The following is an 18,950-nucleotide window of genomic DNA, read 5'->3' as shown; positions in this document are numbered from 1 at the left end:
GTAGATGCCAGTGTTGTAGCTGTACTGGAACATCTTGGCTTGAGGTGCGGCTAGTTCTGGAGTGCAAGCCTTCAGTACTATTGCCAGAATATTGTCAGGGCCCATAGCATTTAGTTATCTAGTGCCTTCAGCGATCGATAAGCGATTACAAAATATCGTGTTAAGTTAATAACAGAAAGTGCTGGAAATACTCAGTAGGTCAGGCAGAACTGAAAGGTTAACTCTGCTTCTCTCTCTACAGATGCTACCCGACTTGCTCAGTATTTCCAGCACTTTGTTTTTATTTCAGAATTCCAGCATCTTCAGTATTTTGCTTTTATTATAGTATTAAGTTAATAGCGCTTAACTATTAAAAATAGGCAGATAGAAAAAGGCAGACGGTAACATTTAGGATCTAGAAGTATTTGGGTTTCCAGAGGTCTCCAGCTTTCCACTAACCAGGGCCATCAACAAAATGATCACTACCTCTGATGGCTCTCTTTAAAAATCAATTCAAGGCACTTCCACTTAAGCTGTGAAACCAATGTTAAAATGCAATCGCAGCAGCCCACAATTATTTTTTTCCTGGACAAGATAGATTTGTTGGAAGAGGACTAGATATGGAAAAGAATTTTGTTATACATTATAATGTATAAAGTTACAAATCAAAAAGTAGCCAACGGCCCAACCAGCCTGTGTTGGTGTTTATACTCCACACAAGTAAATAGTTCGAATCATGTTTACCTACCCTGGTCCCATATCCCAAAGTTCTTTATCACTCTGTTTTTGTGATTTACAGTAGTCACAAGCACAAGATTGCCAAGTGTAGTGCTACCATGAAGTGGTTAGTTGAGATTGAATAAAGATACAGTTAATAATTAGCTGCAGAATTATTGCAACGCTCTTCCTTTGAACTGGTCAACATGCAAAACTTGCATTGTTCTGATACAATAAGACGAGAGACTGTTGATCAGTGTTAAGGCAATGATGTGTTCAGTACTCGTGACACAGCGAGAATAATTGGACCAAGTTTTATGGAATGGAAGTGACACAATGGCCCAGATTTTCCTGCAAGAGTGAGTTTGGCGACCTGGACTGTCTAGCACGCTGATCTAGCTGTTGATACGTTTCCCAGTATTACCTTGCATTTGTAATTGGAATATGTTGCTGCAACAATGCCAGTGAATTGGAAGCTGTGTGGCTATTTTTTTCCCCTAGTGATTCAATGAATACAGCAGTTGGATGGCAATTTTATGTTTTAAAATTTGTTTGAATGCGATTTCAAAGTTTCTTTCTTTCTCGTTCTTTGGCCTCCTCGTCTCAAGAGACAATGGGTAAGCGCCTAGAGGTGGTCAGTGGTTTGTGGAGCAGTGCCTGGAGTGGCTATAAAGACTCTTCCACAAGTGCTGCAGATAAAATTGGTTGTCGGGGCTGTTACACAGTTGGCTCTCCCCTTGCTCTTCTGTCTTTTTTCCTGCCAACTGCTGAGTCTCTTCGACTCGCCACTCTTTATCCCCGCCTTTATGGCTGTCCGCCAGCTCTGGCGATCACTGGCAACTTACTCCCACAACTTGTGGTCAATGACACAGGACTTCATGTCACGTTTGCGAATGTCTTTAAAGCGGAGACATGGACGGCCGGTGGGTCTGATACCAGCGACGAGCTCGCTGTACAATGCGTCCTTGGGGATCCTGCCATCTTCCATGCGGCTCACAAGGCTAAGCCATCTCAAGCGCCGCTGGCTCAGTAGGGTGTATATGCTGGGGATGTTGGCCGCCTCGAGGACTTCTGTGTAGGAGATACGGTCCTGCCACCCGATGCCAAGGATTTTCCGGAGGCAGCGAAGATGGAATGAGTTGAGACATCGCTCTTGGCTGACACGCATTGTCCACGACTTGCTGTCGTAGAGCAAGATACTGAGGATATAGGCTTGATACACTCGGACTTTTGTGTTCTGTGTCTGTGCGCCATTTTCCCAGACACTCTTGGCCAGTCTGGACATAGCAGCGGATGCCTTTCCCATGTGCTTGTTGATTTCTGCATCGAGAGACAGGTTACTGGTGATAGTTGAGCCTAGGTAGGTGAACTCTTGAACCACTTCCAGAGCATGGTCGCCAATACTGATGGATGGAGCATTTCTGACGACCTGTCCCATGATGTTCGTTTTCTCGAGACTGATGTTTAGGCCAAATTCGTGCAGGCAGCCGCACTCCTGTCGATGAGTCTCTGCAGACACTCTTCTGTGTGGGATGTTAATGCAGCATCGTCAGCGAAGAGGAGTTCCCTGATGAGGACTTTCCGTACTTTGGTCTTCGCTCGAAGATGGGCAAAGTTGAACAACCTGCCATCTGATCTTGTGTGGAGGAAAATTCCTTCTTCTGAAGACTTGAACGCATGTGAGAGCAGCAGTGAAATGATGATCCCAAACAGTACTGGTGCGAGAACACAGCCCTGTTTCACACCACTCAGGATAGGAAAAGGGGTCTGATGAGGCACCGCTATGCTGAATTGTGCCCTTCATATTGTTATGGAATGAGGTGATGATACTTAGTAGCTTTGGTGGACATCCGATCTTTGCTAGTAGTCTGAAGAGACCACATCTGCTGACGAGGTCAAAGGCTTTGGTGGGATCTATGAAAGCAACGTAGAGGGGCATCGGTCATTCGCGGCATTTCTCCTGTAGCTGACGAAGGGAGAATAGCATGTCAATGGTGGATCTCTCTGTTCAAACGCCGCACTGTGCCTCAGGGAAGACATGCTCAGCCAGCATCTGGAGTCTGTTTAAAATGACTCGAGCGAAGGCTTTCCCCACTATGCTGAGCAGGGAGATTCCACGGTAGTTGTTGCAGTCACCGTGGTTCTTATAGAGGGTAATGATACTGGCATTGCGCATGTCCTGTGGTACTGCTCCCTCATCCCAGCACAGGCAAAGCAGTTCACGGAATGCTGAGAGTATAGCAGGCTTGGTACTCCTGATTATCTCAGGGGTAATGCCGTCCTTTCTAGGGGCTTTTCCACTGGCTAGAGAATCAACGGCATTACGGAGTTCCGATTTTGTTGGCTGTACGTCCAGCTCATCCATGAATGGCAGAGACAGGGCTGCATTGAGGGCGGTATCAGTGACAACATTTTCCCTGGAGTACAGTTCTAGGTAGTGCACCACACAGCGGTCCATTTGCTGCATTGGTCAGTGATCATTTCCCATGATTTAGACTTAAAGGTGGGGGGGTGGGGAGCTGCGATCTTGTTGATGGTTGGCCAAAAGCTCTCAATGCCATCATACATTCCTCTGATGTTTCCGGTGTAGGAGGCCAGCTGAATGTTAACTCGCTGGGGGCTTTCTTGTAGTTCAACAGTGCAATGCGCTTAGCGGCTATGACAGGTTCCAGCTCTTCAAAGTGAGATTGAAACCAGTCTGCATTCTGCTTCTCACGTTTGCCTAAGGCGGTCATTGCTGAGTCATAGATGGCATCGCTGATGTGGGCCCACTTGGTCTCAGCATCCCCTACAGGAGTGTTTTGAAGGGCTTTTTCAAATGATTTTAGACACTTATGTAACAGCTGTGGATAAGAAATTCTGTTAGTGTTGCTGCACAGGCAGCCCTTCGACTTGGAATAATGTAGCTTCTTTGGTTTGAGTCCAACTTTGCTGCACACCAGGGAGTGGTCAGTGTCGCCATCCACACTGTATGGCACTCATCTAAAGTGCTACTCTCCCCAGGTTGATCGCTTCTTGGTGGAATCAGTCTGCCTGCTTCTGTTTAGAGTTCAAATTCATGGTGCACTCTCAGACTCCATGGGTGTACTGAACTCATTCTCTAGCCTCAGGAGGGCATCTTGGGTCTCGGGGGTGGCCCTCAATCGGGCACCCTGTGCCCGACTGCCATGGCCCGAACCCCCCAGGGCGCCCGAAGGCTGGCAGCTATCGCTAGGCGGCCTTTCACGTCCCCAGCACACCAGCTTGCCACGGGTAAAATACCCGTGGAGCTGGGCGCGGACCCTTAAGTGGCTGTTAAGTGGCCAATTAAGGGCCTTCATTGGCCTCGGGCGGGCCGTTCTCCCCCATCCCCCCCCACCCGCCGTAAAGTCGACCAGAGGCGGAGTGGAGCGGGTAGGCCTCCCGCTCAATTTTACGCCGCCCCATGCCACCAACTGACTCGCTGGGGTGGTGTAAAATTCAGCCCCTGAGGTTTATGTGCATAAATTGCTGAAGGTGGCGGGGCAGGTTGAGAAAGTGGTTAAGGCGACATACGGGATCCTGGGCTTTATAAATAGAGGCATTGAGTACAAAAGCAAGGGAGTTATAGTGAACCTTTAGAAAACACTGGTTAGGCCTCAACTAGAGGACTGTGTATAATTCTGGGCACCATACTTTAGGAAGCATGTGAAGGCATGAGAAAGGGTGCAGAAAGATTTATAAGAATGGTCCCAGGGTGAGGGACTTTAGTTACATGGATAATTGGAGAAGCCTTAGGGAAGATTGAGAGGAGATTTAACAGATCTATTCAAAATCATGAATGGTCTAGACAGAGTAAATAGAGAGAAATTGTTCCCATTGGCAGAAAGGCCAAGAATAAGAGGCGCCAGATTTAAGGTGATAGGCAAAAAAAAAAAAGAGGCGATATGAGGAATTTTTTTTTTTTAAAACACACTGTTGAGTGGTTAGGATCTGGAATACACTACCTAGGAGGTGGCAGATTAAATCGTGGCTTTCAAAAAAAAAAATTGGATAAACACCTGAAAGGAATAAAAGTGCAGGATGACGGGGAAAGGGAAGGGGGGTGGGATTAGCTAAATTGTTCAGAGAGCAGACATGCACTTGACAGGTCAGATGACCTCTTCCTGTGCTTTAACCATTAAATCATTCTATAAGCGAAGGCATAAATCACTAATTCCATAACTTCCTCTTTCATTTGCACTGTTCAATGTTCCCAACAATATAGGTGCACGTCCCCAGGAAAATCCAGGCCATTAGCTAGTTTGAAGGCCCAATTCAAACATTACAAAAAATGTTCGTAATGTAATGCTTTTGAACAATGTTGTGCGCAGAATCAAGTAGCTGGTGCTGACTCTGCAGATGTGATAATCTAATAATTAGATTGTGAAAAAAAAATATTGAGGAAGACTATTGTCAAACACAATTAAAATGGCAACATGAACCTATTTTCTACACTTAATTTCACAGGCAGTTTACATATAATGAATAAGGTGCAGTAGGTGTCATTTAAAATCACAAAGATGGGGAAGTAAGCTGAGTCGGAAAGTAAGCCATTTGTCAAGCATGGTGAATTACCCATAAATGCAGCCACTTCTAGACTCAAATCCTTATAAATAACTAGAACACACTTACTTCTCCCAAACTGTGCAGTTGTTGGGCCATTTCCCTCAGATCTTCTTCACTCACCAAGGGATTAATTTGGTCTTGAACATCATAAACAAACTGTTGCCATGACATAAACTGGTTGGGTCCATTCTGTTTTCTCCAGGAAGGCAGTGTAGAGATGATTTTCTCACAAAGGAATGTCATGGGTAGACAAGCCTAAAGGAGTTTAGGACAGATACATTGCTCTGTTATTACCTGATAGGATTATAGATCATTGTAAGCAGATTTTGAAAGTTAAGTTGTAATAAGTGTATCCAAATTGTGACTTTCATACAACCAATTAAACTAGATTTTAATGTAGTCTCCTAATATGCATTTTCCCAATTTTCTCCCTCTTCCAAAGAGGATAACATAAACTGGGGCACTATGCCATTGGCACCAGCACCGTCAGACACTTCTTGAAGGTGCCATTTCCTTCACTAGCCAGTGAATTCCTCTGGCTATTTATGTATGGGAGAATCACACCTGAGTCTAATCCTATCCTCACATGACGTTGACTCATTTACTTTCTAACATGAATCAGTGAACAAGATTCAGGATCTGGAACCTGGCCTGATTTTTCCCTCCCTAGCCTGGGCCCTTCCTAGTTTCTATGGCTCAGGACAGTAATGGTGCAGTCACACAAAAAAATACTTAGACAGCATGAAGTCCTTGATTAAAAATGAGTTGCAAAAGGAAAAAAGGCCACTTTATTCTCCTCTACTTCTTCCCTCAATAAGATGCAGATGCTGTAGCTTTAAGGCAGTTTTATTTTTAAACATCAAAATGTCTGTAGTATTATTATATGCCATGCACAAAGTTCAAAAGCTTTTTGAGCAGCCAAACAAATTTAAAGTACCCATCGTAAAGATCTCTTGGTCTAGGTGAATACACTACCAGCAAGTCGTTGAGTCAAACATACCAGGAGGGCTCAGGCTGTGTCTGTCTGTCTACTTGGGAGTAACGGGTTTGACAACTGCCCTCCATACCTGGGCTAAGGAAATGGAGGGTGGGAAAAATCAAACATGGTTCAATTTACTATTGCTAACTATTTAACCCTGCTGGAAAATTGCATAAGCAGACATCATTCCAGAACATGATCAGTTTTGGCTTGGACATCCCCCATGATCAAACAGATTTCTGACACTCACTGTCTAGGCAGAGTGACAGCGAGGCTATCTACCATAAGAGTGCATCATATTTGAGCCCAATTATGACATAGGTACTTCCTGCATGGTTCATGGATAGTGAGAAAGAACTGTGGATGATGCTTCCTCTTCCTAACATCAGAGTACTGAGGCCAACTGTAATGGTCTTCAGCCACCCTGGGCGAGACCGGCTAATTCTACGCACAAAGATCTTGTATGTAAGCAATTATTTAAGTATGACTGAATGTGGCCTGAATGTAAACTACTTCCACTGGAAACAGCTCTCTAGTATAATCAGGGCATCTAGATCGGCACTTAAGGTAGCCTAAAAAAAGGAACAAAGGAGAGAAAGAAAAAAATGAAAAGATAAAAGGATGGAAATCTGAGTGGGAAAATAGCAAATAGGAGCAAAAAGAAACAGAAAGCAACAGGAGGAAAATACAACACAAGAGTAAACACCAAGTATTACAAAACAAAACGTCAAGATTTTTAAAAAATCCTATATACAAGCAACAAAAGCACAAAACCTTGCAAACAGTTTTATTGTTTCAATAGTTGATGTGCCCACAGTTGTGTTGAGACAGGAAAAATTGAAGAAAAATACAGGCAAAATGCTGGAGAGGTTTGCTCATAGTAGGAAAACACTGACACCTTTCAAGCTGCAGTAACAAAAGTCCAAAAATATACTCTTTGAACTCCACAGGTCACTGTTGATTTTTAACTAATGTGTTATAGCAAATCAATTCAGAGAACAAACTAAAGCTGAAGGGTCTGTGGAAACGAAATAGTATCAACGGTTCGACACAGCCATTGCAACATGACGTATTTGATTTTTAGTGCTGCGTTCATTTTGCTTTAGGTGCAAACAGGACACGAAGTACAGAACTGTAGATAATTCAACAATCCTAAAGTGAAACCAATTGAAGGCTTTGCACTCAGTGTTATGATGACACCAATCTAAAGTACTTTTTACATTAATATCTGCAGGGCATTTGAGCTGCTGATTCCTGAATCTCAGATTTAGCAGCCAACAGAAATCTCATTAGAAATTTGGTGGGGTGGCTGATGATGTGTTCAGGAAGACTCATTCTATGCTGACAGTGCACAGAATCCATTACATGTCATAAGCTACATTTACTGTTTGTATTTGCCTATCAGATGAGGAAACTGTTTGGCCCCATGACATTAACAGAGATTAGTCAGAGAGTGCATTATAACTCGGCCAGTAATTGAATGCATAAACAATGCTTCCCTCCTACCACCCCCGACGTAGAGTTAGGACTTGGATCACATCGTGCACTTAATCAAGCCGGATAGTTCTGTGGAAAGTTTTACCAAACTTCAGAAAGCTTACTTAATAACAGAAATAAGAGAAGTAGGCCATTCGGCCCTTTCAGCTTGCTTTGCCATTCAGTAAGATTATGGCTGATCTTCCAATTCAGCTACATCTTCCTGCACTATTCCTATATCCTTTAGTCCCAAAAGTCTATTGAACTCTGTCTTGAACACGTTCAAAGATTAAGCATCCACAGCTCTCTGGGGTGGAGAACTCCAAAGATTCACAACCCTGAGTGAAGAAACTTCTCTTCGTCTCAGTCCTAAATAGCTAACCTGCCTGACTGTGACACCTAGTTCCAGACTCCCCAATCAGGGGAAACATCCTTCCAGCAGCTATCTTGTCAAGCCCTTTAAAGAATTTCATGTTTTAATGAGATCACCTCTCATTCTTCTAAATTTTAGGGAATATAGACCCAGTCTACTCAATCTCTCCTCATAGGACAATCCTCCCATACCAGGAATCAGTCTAGTGAACCTTCGTTGCACTTCCTCAAAGACAAGTGTATCCTTCCTTTGCTAAAGAAACCAAAACTGTACTCCAGGTGTGGTCTCACCAAGGTCTTGTATAATTGTAGTAAGACTTCTTTATAGTCCAATCCCTTTGCAATAAAGGCCAACATACCACCTGCCTTCCTGATTGTTTGCAGTACCTGCATTTTAACTTTGTGATTCATATACAGGGACACCCAGGTCCCACTTTCCCACCATTTAAAAAATATTCTGCTTTTCTATTTTTCCTACTGGAGTGGATAACTTCACACTTCTTCATATAATATTCCATCTGCCACATTCTTGTCCACTCACTTAACTTATCTATAACTTTTGCAGCCTCTTTGCATCTTCCTCACAGCTCACTTTCCTTCCAACTTTGTACTGTCTGGTCCCCTCTTCTATGTCATTGATAATAGACGGTAAAATAGCTGAGGTCCAAGCACTGATACTTGCAATGCCCCACTAGTTACAGCCTATATGTCTCTAGGTACTGCCTATAACTGTACTTCTCCTTCTGAAAATGCATTTTTTACAGAGTTTTGGATTTCTGTGATGCCCTCCATGGTAAATTTGTGTCCCGTAATCCTTGTGCCATCAGTTAATGGGAACAGTATTTCTTCATCTAGCTTATCTAAACTGGTCATAATTTTGTACACCTCTATCAAATCTCTGCTCAACCTCTGTTTCTCCAACCTAATCTTGTAGCTAAAATTCCCCATCCCTGGAACCATTCCGATAAATCTCCTCTGCACCCTCTCAAGGACCCTCACATCCTTACTAAAGCGTGGTGGCCAGAACTAGATGTAATACTTTCATTGTGGCCTAACCAGAGCTTTAGAAAGGTTCGGCATAACCGCCCTACTTTCGTACTCAATACAAAAAGTCTGAGTCTGCAAATGAGTTCCAACCCAGGCCCGACAGAACCCCATCCGAGCCCGACCCGGCCCAAGTCCTTCCATTTTTTCCTGCGCCCGACCAGTTAACTTACCTTCCATTTTTCCACTTTGTTCCTTTCCTACACAAGCTTAAAATAACTAACAAAACCACCTTTAAAGTCCAAAAAGTAAATTAACATTAGAGTGCCCGATCCGGCCCGACCCGACATGAGCCCGAATGCTGGACCCGGAAGTGAGACCCGACCCCGACACGTTGTCAGATGTCGTCGGGTCCGGATCGGGTAGCAGGCCTTTACTCAATACCACAACATATCCAAAGGATCATCCTCCGCCATTTTTGCCACCTCCAGCATGATGCCACTACCAGTCGCATCTTCCCCTCCCTTCCCGTCAGCATTCCGAAGGGATCGTTCCCTCCGCGACACCCTGGTCTACTCCTCCATTACCCCCACCACCTCGTCCCCGTCCCAGGGCACCTTCCCCTGCAATCGCAGGAGGTGTAATACCTGCCCATTTACCTCCTCTCTCCTCACTATCCCAGGCCCCAAACACTCCTTTCAGGTGAAGCAGCGATTTATTTGTACTTCTTTCAATGTAGTATACTGTATTCGCTGCTCACAGTGTGGTCTCCTCTACATTGGGGAGACCAAGCGCAGACTGGGTGACCGCTAAGCGGAATATCTCCGCTCAGTCCGCAAGCAGGACCCTGAGCTTCCGGTTGCTTGCCATTTCAACACTCCCCCCTGCTCTCATGCTCACATCTCTGTCCTGGGATTGCTGCAGTGTTCCAGTGAACATCAACGCAAGCTCGAGGAACAGCATCTCATCTACCGATTAGGCACACTACAGCCTGCCGGACTGAACATTGAGTTCAATAATTTCAGAGCATGACACCCCCCATTTTACTTTCATTTTTAGTTATTTTTTCTTTCTTTTTTTTACATTCCTTTTTACATTTTTTACAATATTTTTTTGCATTTATTTCATTTCATTTTAGTTTGTTCAGTTTGCTTACCCACTGTTTTTTTCAGGTTGTATTTCTTCAGGTTTGCACTTGCTGCTGTTCAATATTCAGTGTATTCACACCTAATCTGTACTAATGCTTTGTCTTTCAACACACCATTAACATATTGTTTGCCTTTGCTCCGTGACCTTTTGGTCAGCTATGTGGCCTGGTCCAATCTGCACCTTCTCCTTTGTTATCTCTTGCCCCACCCCCACCTCACTTGTTTATAACCTGTGACTTTTCTAATATTTGTCAGTTCCGAAGAAGGGTCACTGACCCGAAACGTTAACTCTGCTTCTCTTTCCACAGATGCTGCCAGACCTGCTGAGTGATTCCAGCATTTCTTGTTTTTGTTTCAGATTTCCAGCATCCACAGTATTTTGCTTTTACTTTACTCAATACCTCTACTTATGAAGCCCAAGATCCCCTATGTTTTGTTAACTACTCTCTCAATATGTCCTGCCACCTTCAAAGATCTATACACATGAACCTCCAGGTCCCTCTGTCCCTGCACACACTTTAGGACTGTGCCATTAAGTCTCCATTATCCCTTCTGCCAATATGCATCACCTCACACTTCTCTATTAAATTCTATCTGCCATTTGTCTGCCCATTTTGCTAGCCTATGTCCTGTTGCAGTTGATTACCACCCTCACTGTTTCCCCCCCCAAGTTCAGTATCAGCAGTAAATTTTGAAATTTTACAGTCACAGAATTGTTACAGGCAGGGGGAGGCCCTTCGGCCCATCGTGTCTGCACCAGCTCTCCTAATGAACATTTCACCTAGTGCCACTTGCCCACCTTCTCCACGTATCCCTGCACATTCATCCTTTTCACATAACTGTCCAATTCCCTTTTGAATGCTCTGTATTCCATATATACATATCAAAAAAGCAGTGGTCCTAGCACTGATCCTCGGGGAACACCACTGCTTACCACCCTCCAGTCTGAAAAACCATCATTTACCATGAATTGCTGTTTTCTGTTAAGCCAATTTTTTTTTTTAATCCAAGCTGACATGGACCCTCCTAATCCATGAGCTTCAATATTGTTAAACGACCTTTATCTGGTACTTTGTCAAATGCTTCCTTAAAAATCCATATAGACGACATCCAACCCATTCCCATCAACCTTCCCTGTTACTTCATTAAAAAAATTTCAAATAGATTAGTCAAGCATGATCTGCCTTTCACAAATCTGTGATTCACTCAAATCTCTCCAAGTGCCTTTTAATTCTTTCCTTGATTATTGTTTCGAAAACCTTACCCACCACAGATGTTAAACTGACTGGACTAGGAATGTCCTTGCATCCTTACTTGAACAAGGGTGTCACATTTGCCATACATATTTAGTATAGGATACTTACAGAAAGAATCCGATTCCTTAATTCTAGAAGGTGATTTCGTAGCAGCTTCATGTCTTTCGATCCAGATGCACCAGCATCCAGCACAAATAATCTATCAGATATCTGCATATCGCTTCCAAACCTAAGAATGTACAAGGCCATTATAAAAAGTACAGTCCTGATGGAATACAACTGATCAGTAAACTTCGGAAAAGGTTGAGTGCTCCTGGCAGCAATACTGAAGTAATCCGACCCTACCTCCCACCCAGAGCAATCAAATATAAATACTCACATTTTAACAAAGCTAAACTGAACAAATGACATTTTAACCTGTGTAATGCGATAAATGTTACAAATTTTAAACAAAAACAAACTGACTGGATAACCTGGATGGTTATGCCTGGATTCTAGTGGCTACGATGTCACAAAAACTGGAGACTAAATATAGTTTTCCCCACCAGTCAGAGATTGCTTTGATGTTGCTGGCCTGCTCCAGGTTTTTCCACCATTACAATATCCTTTCAAAAATGAAACTTCATTTGCCATTTTGTCAGTCGTGGCTAGTTATTTTTGATGCAGTTATGACCACAACAGCCATGTTCTTTACAAGAAAAATGGTACCAAAAGGAAATAGTTCACATTATTCATATGTTCCAAGCCCAGAGAAATCTTCACTATCATTTTTTTGTAGGAGGTCACTGTGAAGCAACCTTTGTACATAATTTGCTAGTGAATTATTAAATTTCTCACATCCCAAAGCACTGCACAATGAATTAATTACTTTGAAGAGCAGACACTTGTGTTGGTAAATGTCACAGATGTTCTGAGCACAGCAAGATCCCACAAACAGCAGTGAGATGAATGAACGATTGACTTGTTTTTGTGCTGTTGGTTCAGGGGCAAATATTGGTTTGGACACAAAGAGAGCTCCTTGTGAATTCTTCTTTGAGCAGTGTCATGGAATCAGATGGGGGCTTGTGTTAAATGTTTCTCTTATGAATGCTGCCTCCAATAATGCAGCACTCCCTCAGTACTGGTTAGAGCGTTGGTCCTGATTATTTGTTCAATTCCTGGACTGGGGCTCAAACCCATAAGTTTGCAGGTGAAAGTGCAACCAACTGAACCAAGCTGGGAATCAATGGGGTCTTTACCTGGCAACTAAGGAAAGTGGAATCTTTAAAAGGCAGTTTAAGACGACTTTGACTACTTACCTACTTTTTATTTCTTTAAGAAGTGACAAATCTTTGTCATAACCAAATTCCCCTCCAAATGAACGGGGACAGTTTACAATATCTGCATGGGTGGCGACAAGAATAACCTGCAAAGGACTTTTCAGCTTCCCAGCAAATGCTGTCAAGAAAATAAATCAGTTTCAGTATAAACATAAAGCAGATTGATCATTAGTTTTATGTTCATTGTGACTCCAACCTATTTGTCATTCATGTGTCAGGTATACTGTTAATTTCACACAGATGAGCTATCCACTATAGCTACAGTGTAGGGCTCCCAACAAGGAAACGGGATTAAATCCCAGCAACAATATTTCAAAATTCAGGTGATAAATCTTAGGATAAACCTTGAACTTAAGAATCAACAGATTAAAAAGGTAAAAACTATAGCTGACTGGATTTTACCATAACAAAACATCTTTAAAAATGCTTCTCAAAAGTGGCTAGGCAGAGAGCAAACAAGGTTCAGCAAACAGATCTTCAGTCTTTATTCTTTTCTCAGCTAGGATCCTTTTTGACTTTTGAGGAATGCTCGAACATTTAAAATCAGTGATATTTAAAGAAGTGCATCATTTTATTAAACATTAAAACATCTGGACTTGCTTTACAATCACCACTGCATATATTTTACAAAAACAAAAAAGCACAAGTTTGCAGAAGGTTAAATACATATGGTGCATTTTAGAGTTTTGCCAACAGAAAATATATATGGTTGCAGTATAGCAGAAGTGCACAAACTGCCCTGGTAACTCATCTGACAAAATCCCAGCAACTCCATTCTACTTCTTACTCACCAGCTTATTCTATTCCAATTTCAAGGGTTAATGCAAATTTGGAAAGGACAGTTGCAGTGCTTTCACCTCGTTGGTGAATAAACACCAAAACAGAACTCTGTCTGTTAGCATTCATATTGAGCGACATGTAAAATAATCTAACAATTTATATATGGCCCACAAAGTCAAAAGGCTTCGACACTGATATAGTAACATTTTTTGATGGCTTTTTAGCGCCACCTGCTGGGGAATGTAAATGCAGTCTTCAGCGTGGCTGCACACGTATTAGGGGAAAAAATCTTTAATTACCCAATGCCAATTTTCTCTTCTTCTAAAAGTATCGACATGAATGCTCTATCTCTCTGCCATATGGCTTGCCCCATACAAGACAGAACTTTTTTTTTTATTGATTCATGGGATGTGGGTGTCACTGGCTATGCCAGCGTTAATTGCCCTTTAGAAGGTGGTGGTGAGCTGCGTTCTTGAACCGCTGCAGTCCATGTGAGGTAGGTACACCCACAGTGCTCTTAGGAAGGGAGTTCCAGGATTTTGACCCAGCGACAGTGAAGGAACTGCGATACAGTTCCAAGTCAGGATGGTGTGCGACTTGGATGGGAACTTGCAGGTGGTGATGTTCCCATGCATCTGCTGCTCTTGTCCTTCGAGGTAGCAGAGATCGCGGGTTTGGAAGGTGCTGTCAAAGGAGCCTTGGTGTGTTGCTGCAGTGCATCTTGTAGATGGTACACACTGCTGCCACTGTGCGTCGGTGGTGGAGGGAGTGAATGCTTGTGGATGGTGTGCCAATCATGCGGGCTGCTTTGTTCTGGATGGTGTTGAGCTTCTTGAGTGTTGTTGGAGCTGCACCCATCCAGGTAAATGGAGAGTATTCCATCACACTCCTGACTTGCGCCTTGTAGATGGTGGACAGACTTTGGGGAGTCAGGAGGTGAGTTTGCAATTATTGGCAAGACATATCCATCTTGTCAAATACTATGCACTCTCTATACAGCTATACGCTTAGGCTGAAATCAATGAAGTGCAGCCTGCGACCCACTTACCATTTGTTACAAATACCATCTACATCTATCTCTGCAAAATCATCCACCGCTGCCCTCTCTTTACCCCAATTTTGCTGAAACCCTTATTCAGTTTTTAAAAATTCATTCATGGAATGTGGGTATTGCTGGCAAAGCCCATCCCTAATTGCCTTCGAGAAGGTGGTGGCGAGCCGCCTTCTTGAACTGCTGCAGTCCATGTGGTGTAGGTACACCCACAGTGCTGTGAGGTAGGGAGTTCCAAGATTTTAACTGAGCGATGATGAAGGAATGGTGATATATTTCTAAGTAAGGATTGTATGTGACTTGGAGGGGAACTCAAGAGGTAGCAGTGTTTCCACGCACCTGCTGTGCTTGTCCTTCTAGGTGGTAGAGGTCACAGGATTGGAAGATGCCGTTGAAGAAGCCATGGCAAGTTGCCACAGTGCATCTTGCAGATGGTACATTCTGCAGCTGCAGTGCACTGATCGTGCATGGCGTACCAAACAGGTTGCTTTGCCCTGGATGCTGCCAAGCTTTGAGTGTTGTTGGAGCTGCACTCATCCAGACAAGTGGAGAGTAATTCACTACACTCCTGACTTGTGCCTTGCAGATGGTGGAAAGATTTTGGGGAGTTGGAAAGTGAGTTACGTGCCGCAGAATTCTCAGGCTGTAACCTGCTCTTGTAGCCACAATGTTTATGTGGCTGGTCCAGTTCACTTTCTGGTCAATGGTGACCCCTCCCCCCCCACCGGATGTTAACGGTGAGGAATTCAATGATAGTAATGCCATTGAATGTCAAGGAGAAGTAGTTAGGCCCACTTTTGTTAGTCAGTCATTGCCTGGCATTTGTGTAGCATGAATATCACTTGCCATTTATCAGTCCTAAGTTTGACTGCTGTCCGATCTTGCTGCATGCGGGAATGGATTGCTTCATTATCTAAGGAGTTGTGAATACAACTGAACACTGTGAAATCGTCACCAAACATCCTCACTTCTGGCCATTACCTCCAGGCTTGTCATCTCCAAAACCCTCCTTCCCAAGAACCACCCTACATTAACTTCACCCAAAACTATACTGCTCACAACTTGCCTTGTAGTTCCATTCACCTATCACCCCTGTCCGAACCAAACTCCAATGTTTCTGATCCCCAAATCCAATGAATTCAGAATTCTTGTCCTCGTTTAAAAATCTCTCCATGGACCTACCTTACCCAATCTTTGCAATCTCCTTCAACCCATGTCATCTGGTCTTCCTGTGTATCTCAATCACCTGCCATTCATATCAGAGCTTTAGGCTGTTGTAGTCCTACTCTCTCCTTAAACCCCATTTCACTTTTCTACCTGTCTATTCACCTTCGACAGTCTCTTCAAAACCTATCATTTCAACTTTACCTTTGGCTGCCTTCTCAAACTTCTTATCGCCTGTCTGGCGTTTGCACCTTCCTTGTGGAATGGCTTGAAATGTTCACTATATGAAAAGGTGCTATATAAATGCAAGTTGTTGCACTAGACTCCTTGGAGGGATACAGTTCAGTGTTAACAGTTGCCCTCCAGTAACCTGTCCAAATGGTATTTATTCAAGTTAGGCTCAACAGACTATTTGACCAAACCAGGGGAGGGAAATACTGCAGCCAAGGCCAAGCCCCTCCTCACCCAATATCTACATGTGTGCACTGCCAACAGAGCTCAATAAATGGCAGATCAGCAGAATAAACCATGGCTGTTTTTCCCTCATTATATAACCTCACATTTTCCCACATTATATGCCATCCGCCACCTTTTTTTTTTTTTGCACTCACTTAACCCATCTATATCCCTTTGCAGATTTTTGTGTCCTCCTCACTGCTTACTTTCCCACATAGCTTTGTATTGTCAACCAACTTGGATACATTACACTTGGTCCCTTCATCCAAGCCGTCAATACAGATTGTAAATAGTTGAGAATTCAAGAACTTATATATAGAAAATCTATATAAGTACAATGGTTTGCTTCCATATCCATGAAACTTCACTACTATCTAAAGGTTCCTTCACTATTGTAGCCTTTGAGCATAAGATTTCCTCCCTAATCTCCTCCAGCAGCCGAGGATATATGCTATCTGCCCCAGGGGCTCTGTTAGCCTTCAGTTCTTTTAAATATCGCTACAGATTAAAATGTATTCAGCATATTAGTTTGGTTTAGAGTTACAGCACTGAAACAGGCCCTTCGGCCCACCGAGTCTGTGCCGACCATCAACCACCCATTCATACTAATCCTACACCATTTCCATATTCCTACCACATCCCCACCTGTCCCTATATTTCCCTACCACCTACCTATACTAGGGGCAATTTATAATGGCCAATTAACCTATCAACCAGCAAGTCCTTGACATGTGGGAGGAAACTGGAGCACCCGGAGGAAACCCACGCAGACACAGGGAGAACTTGCAAACTCCACACAGGCAGTACCCAGAGCTGAACCCGGGTCGCTGGAGCTGTGAGGCTGCGGTGCTAACCACTGCGCCACTAACCACTGCGCCACTGTGCAGTACTATTACTGTAGTACATAGGGAGGAGAAAAAGAAAGCTGCTCAACTTTTATTGAAGTCTTTACAAGGAAATATTAAGTAAAATCAGTATTTACTAAATGTAAACCAAGTGTGATTTTTAAAAGAATGTAAAGAAAATTCAAGGATGAGAAAAGGCCATTTGACCCTGAATGAAGCTCATTTCTAGTAAACTAAATTCCCATCTAAATATGAAAACTTATTTTGAATGATTGTAATACTTCCTTTCGCTACAATCAGGATTGGCTGATGTACGTGTTTTGTGAATAGTGCGTGGCTTGAACCTTACCTATAGGCTCTTCTGCTGGAAGAAGAGATTTGAGGGAATTGAGCCAAAAGGTCACTTGATTCAGTTGCATTTCATATGGTTCCTCTAGACTGAAAAGCACCATGTGGATAGCCGTGGAGTCATTTGCAGCAAAATAATCATAACAGCAGTAGTAGGCAGGATTGCCAGAGAACTCCCAGACACTAAAATCACCAACACCTAAAAAAAAAGATTGAAATGCTTCAATTATCCCCGAGGTGATTAATAATAGTTTAAAAAAAGACACATGGGTTAACAGTCCTATTTACTATTTAAAATTGCTGAACAATTAAGATAGTGGTAACAAGCAAAACTCATACAGAAAAGCAGTGTTGGAAAAGCTGAGTGACTGAAACATGAAAATTAATTGCCATACTATTTCTAAAGTGTATTTTCTTATCCTCTTGAATGTTCTGACTCTTGCTGGGACAGTTCGCCAGTCCTCTAACATTGCATCCTAGCAACTATTCAATGAGAGTTTTGATGATGATTGCCTGCAGGTTATTTGACTGCAGACAGCATCACATCCAAGCCAGGACATGCCTTCACCAGATTCCCAAACATGCTTGCTTCCAGCAGGGATCGTTGTCTAGCCATCCGAATCAGGACCTCCAACTGATTTCCTTCTCCCTAAACTATCTATACCAAGGATTACTGCAAGATCCCTAGAGTTATGCTAGCTAAGGTCTGGTAACTCAGTGTGGAGGGGGAATTCAATCTGGCTTCTTCTGATTAAATGGCTTAGCTACTCACCATCAGAAGAGTACTTGCTTCATCAATGTACAAAATGTTTAAACAAACTGTTGCATCACAAATTGATTTACTGAGGTTTTGAGGTAAGTGTTGAATTAATGATGTACTGCAAATGCAACTAATTCTTGTAAAATACTGCTTCACCTATTCAATCTTTTTATACCAATAATGCAGTACAAAAGCAAAAAAGCATGAGTTTAAAAAAAAAGAGATTTACAATAGCAAAAACAATTAAGCATCTTTTATTATAAAAATTGCTTCAGATTTCATAACAGCATTGTATTTAAACCCAGTAGACAAACAGCCAGTAAAAGGGTCATAAGTTCCAAATTTTCAGTTCTGTAATAAAGCAGATATTTCTTACCATTAACATTAGCATGCTGTATATCAATAGCTTTAGTGGACTGGTCATCAATTGCATAGTGTAGATTGTGCGTGGGTGAAACAAAAGCTTGCAGCACGCCTTTGGTTAGGCTTGGTTCAAACATCATGCTCCGGCTCCTTACACTGACATTTTCACAGCCAGGGTACAGATTTGTAATGCTCACTGAAACTTAAAATGGGAGGTTATTCAAATATGCTGCTTATAAATTTAACGATTCTTGGACCAAGCAACTCCTGCATCTTTACAAGGTCACCATATGATAAAAGATGCAAAGCTTGTTAAATATAAATTATTCAAATTAGATTTTTTTTTAAATGAACGATGCACTTGTGGCCCAGTGTGTAAAAGGCACT

At 42.7% G+C, this 18,950-nt stretch overlaps 1 protein-coding gene across 3 annotated transcripts in view; it reads right to left on the bottom strand.

Annotated features, from left to right (window-relative positions):
• The window catches only part of dapk1 (death-associated protein kinase 1), a 209,595-nt gene that overhangs the window by 16,214 nt on the left and 174,431 nt on the right, over positions 1-18,950 (bottom strand). For all 3 annotated transcript variants that reach the window (XM_068030069.1, XM_068030070.1, XM_068030071.1), the window contains 5 exons: positions 18,577-18,765; positions 17,442-17,639; positions 12,776-12,914; positions 11,586-11,706; positions 5,329-5,517 (listed from right to left, as the gene is read on the bottom strand). In XM_068030069.1, the coding sequence (XP_067886170.1) occupies positions 5,329-5,517; positions 11,586-11,706; positions 12,776-12,914; positions 17,442-17,639; positions 18,577-18,765 (836 nt within the window). The remainder of the gene's footprint in view (positions 1-5,328; positions 5,518-11,585; positions 11,707-12,775; positions 12,915-17,441; positions 17,640-18,576; positions 18,766-18,950) is intronic.

The sequence above is a fragment of the Heterodontus francisci genome, chromosome 4 (assembly GCF_036365525.1).
Source record: "Heterodontus francisci isolate sHetFra1 chromosome 4, sHetFra1.hap1, whole genome shotgun sequence".
NCBI classification, from domain to species: Eukaryota; Metazoa; Chordata; class Chondrichthyes; order Heterodontiformes; family Heterodontidae; genus Heterodontus; species Heterodontus francisci.
This window is presented reverse-complemented; position numbering and strand designations above follow the sequence as displayed.